This window comes from Corythoichthys intestinalis, chromosome 15 (genome assembly GCF_030265065.1).
Source record: "Corythoichthys intestinalis isolate RoL2023-P3 chromosome 15, ASM3026506v1, whole genome shotgun sequence".
Taxonomy (NCBI): Eukaryota; Metazoa; Chordata; class Actinopteri; order Syngnathiformes; family Syngnathidae; genus Corythoichthys; species Corythoichthys intestinalis.
The window spans coordinates 29941346-29943800 of record NC_080409.1 but is presented as its reverse complement, the minus strand read 5'-3'; the positions used below and the strand labels follow the sequence as shown (position 1 = coordinate 29943800).

General features: G+C 39.0%; 1 protein-coding gene across 5 annotated transcripts in view; it reads left to right on the top strand.

The window, feature by feature from the left end:
- Positions 1–1068: 1068 nt before the first annotated feature.
- Positions 1069–2455, top strand: part of ccdc88c (coiled-coil domain containing 88C) — a 56375-nt gene continuing 54988 nt past the window's right edge. For 4 of the 5 annotated variants that reach the window (XR_009067141.1, XR_009067142.1, XM_057859329.1 and 1 more), the window contains exon 1: positions 1069–1644. Coding sequence is in view for 2 of the 5 variants with exons in the window: in XM_057859329.1 (XP_057715312.1) it covers positions 1585–1644 (60 nt within the window). In the remaining 3 variants the exon portion in view is untranslated. Of the gene's footprint in view, positions 1645–2132; positions 2169–2455 lie in introns of those variants that run through there. The other variant, XM_057859331.1, reaches the window with a different exon arrangement.

Genomic DNA, 2455 nt, shown 5'->3' with positions numbered 1-2455 from the left:
TAGCTGATTGATTTAAAAAATGCCTCGGTTCTCTTTTTGAACACTTTTAATACTTTTTGTATGCATGTCTGAAATGTGTCGGTTTTCCAAAACACCGCCACAAGCGACTGAAAATGTAATGATGCCGAATGTCCTCGAGAAGACGCTGCTGGCCAACGAACTGGATGATCGACAAATAACTCAAAAATTGGTGATAAAAGATGAGGTCCGCTTGTTGGTCATTCATTCATTTGTTTCTGTGTTGTCAAAAGTATAGAAGTATCGATACTGAAATGTATCCAGTTACAATGTTTGACGACAAAAGTGTCGATACTCATTTGTTTCTGCACTACAACAGGTCATCAGAAATGTATTATTATGGGGTACTTTTGATTTTGCACTATTCGTGATAGTATTGGAGGATCTTTTTGCATTCACCTTGTTAACTCATTGGCTGCCATTGACGGTTCTATGCGTCCAGTCTTTTTTGAAGTGGGAGGGTTGACAGCAAATCCAATTCAAATGGATAGGACGTCTGCAAGTGATAGAATTATTGGTGTGAGGTTGTGTATTTACCTTGGCCAATGGAACAGCTATTTTTATTCATTAAAAACATTACTTTTTTTTTTTATTGATGAAGTATCGAAAATGGTAGCATAGACTATTTTTAGTATCAATATCGAGTTGAAAATCTTGGTACCGTGACAAAAAAAATGTTTGACATTATTATGAAATGAAATATGGGTGGAACAAAACTGACAGGTTAAAATAATTATTACTAATAATTATTACTGTATTGTAAATTAGTTTAGCAGCAGCTTTGTGATTTTTTTTTTTTAAACAAAACAACAGCAACAAAGAACCGACAGTGGCTAAACATTTTTTATTTGAACTAGTAATACTCAGTAGTGTAAAACCCACTCTAAACTAATAAATTGTTTTTGTAGGCGATTACGTCATTTCCAGTGAAAGCCCTACCAAATCCGGACTAATGATTGGTTAATTCGTTATTAAGGCGGGGTTTGTGTATGTTATATGAGCTGATTGGACAAAACTTGTGTCCATCACATTTCTCCTGGCGCTCCTCGCTTTCCAGTCATTTTTGTTCGTGTGCGAAGTGTTTGTACCAGGTGTGACCCAACTTCACGAGAAAAAAAAAACAACAACAACAACAACCTGCAAGCAACAACATTCACTCCACGTGTTCCTGTGCGCGCATTTAGTACATTTTTTATGTTTGCATTGTTCATTTTTTTTTCTTTACGGCGCGAGTCGTGTATCCTAGACAACGCTAGCAACTGTTATAGCGAAGTTTGGATCAAGTATTTTTTCCTCCGAGACGTGGAATAATCATGGTATTTCACCACTTTAACCGTTGGAAATGCTGTGCGGCATTTTTGGAACTATGTTGAGTTGCTTTTAACTACTTTTGGAATATTAAACCATGCGTCGAGAGAAGTGGGACAGCGCGAAACAATAGGGAGTGCGAGAGAAAGCTCATCCGGGGAGGTCGATGCCTCGCGGCGGCTTTGTTCTGTCCTGCGTGGAGGGAGACCTGCCGCCAGCATCGACTGATTGATCAACAAGGAACCAGGCAGAGGCACCATGGACGGGACTCTTTCCGAGCTGCTGGCAGCGTTTTTGGAGTCGCCACTCGTGTTGTGGGTAGGTGAGAATAGTTGGCAAGAGCCATGTTGCACCATGGTAGTGCAGGTTCTCTGATGTGCAAAATAGATACTTCGGTCTAAATCACTCAATCCGGAAGCAAACATAAAATAGATAACTAAATTAAGACTTTAAAAGAGTTCAAAGGTTAATATGAACTAATTTACTGCCATTGACAGTCATAGACAATAAATGAATTTCAACTGGGATGGATGGCAATAAGTGATCATGTTTCACTACAACTGACGGGGATAGACGTCCAATCCAATCTGCAGCTAATGAACTGCACTGTGCAACTCTCACTGTACACTAGTGCTGTGCGATCGGGGGAAAATCGATCACAATCTCGATATATCCCAATATAACAATTTTTAATCATATTGGGAAAAAAATACAACAGTTATGAAAGCTTCTTCTTCACTCATTTTTAGGGCTGCAGCTATCGATTATTTTAGTAGTCGATTAATCTATCGACTATTTCCGAGCTGCTGGCAGCGTTTTTGGAGTCGCCACTCGTGTTGTGGGTAGGTGAGAATAGTTGCCACGAGCCATGTTGCACCCTGGTAGTGCAGGTTTTCTGATGTGTAAAATAGATACTTCGGTCTAAATCACTTAACCCGGAAGCAAACATAAAATAGATAACTAAATCAAGACTTTAAAACAGTTCAAAGGTTAATATGAACAAATTTACTGCCATTGACAGTCATAGACAATAAATGAATTTCAACTGGGATGGATGGCAATAAGTGATCATGTTTCACTACAACTGACGGGGGATAGATGTCTAATCCAATCTGCAGCTAATGAACTG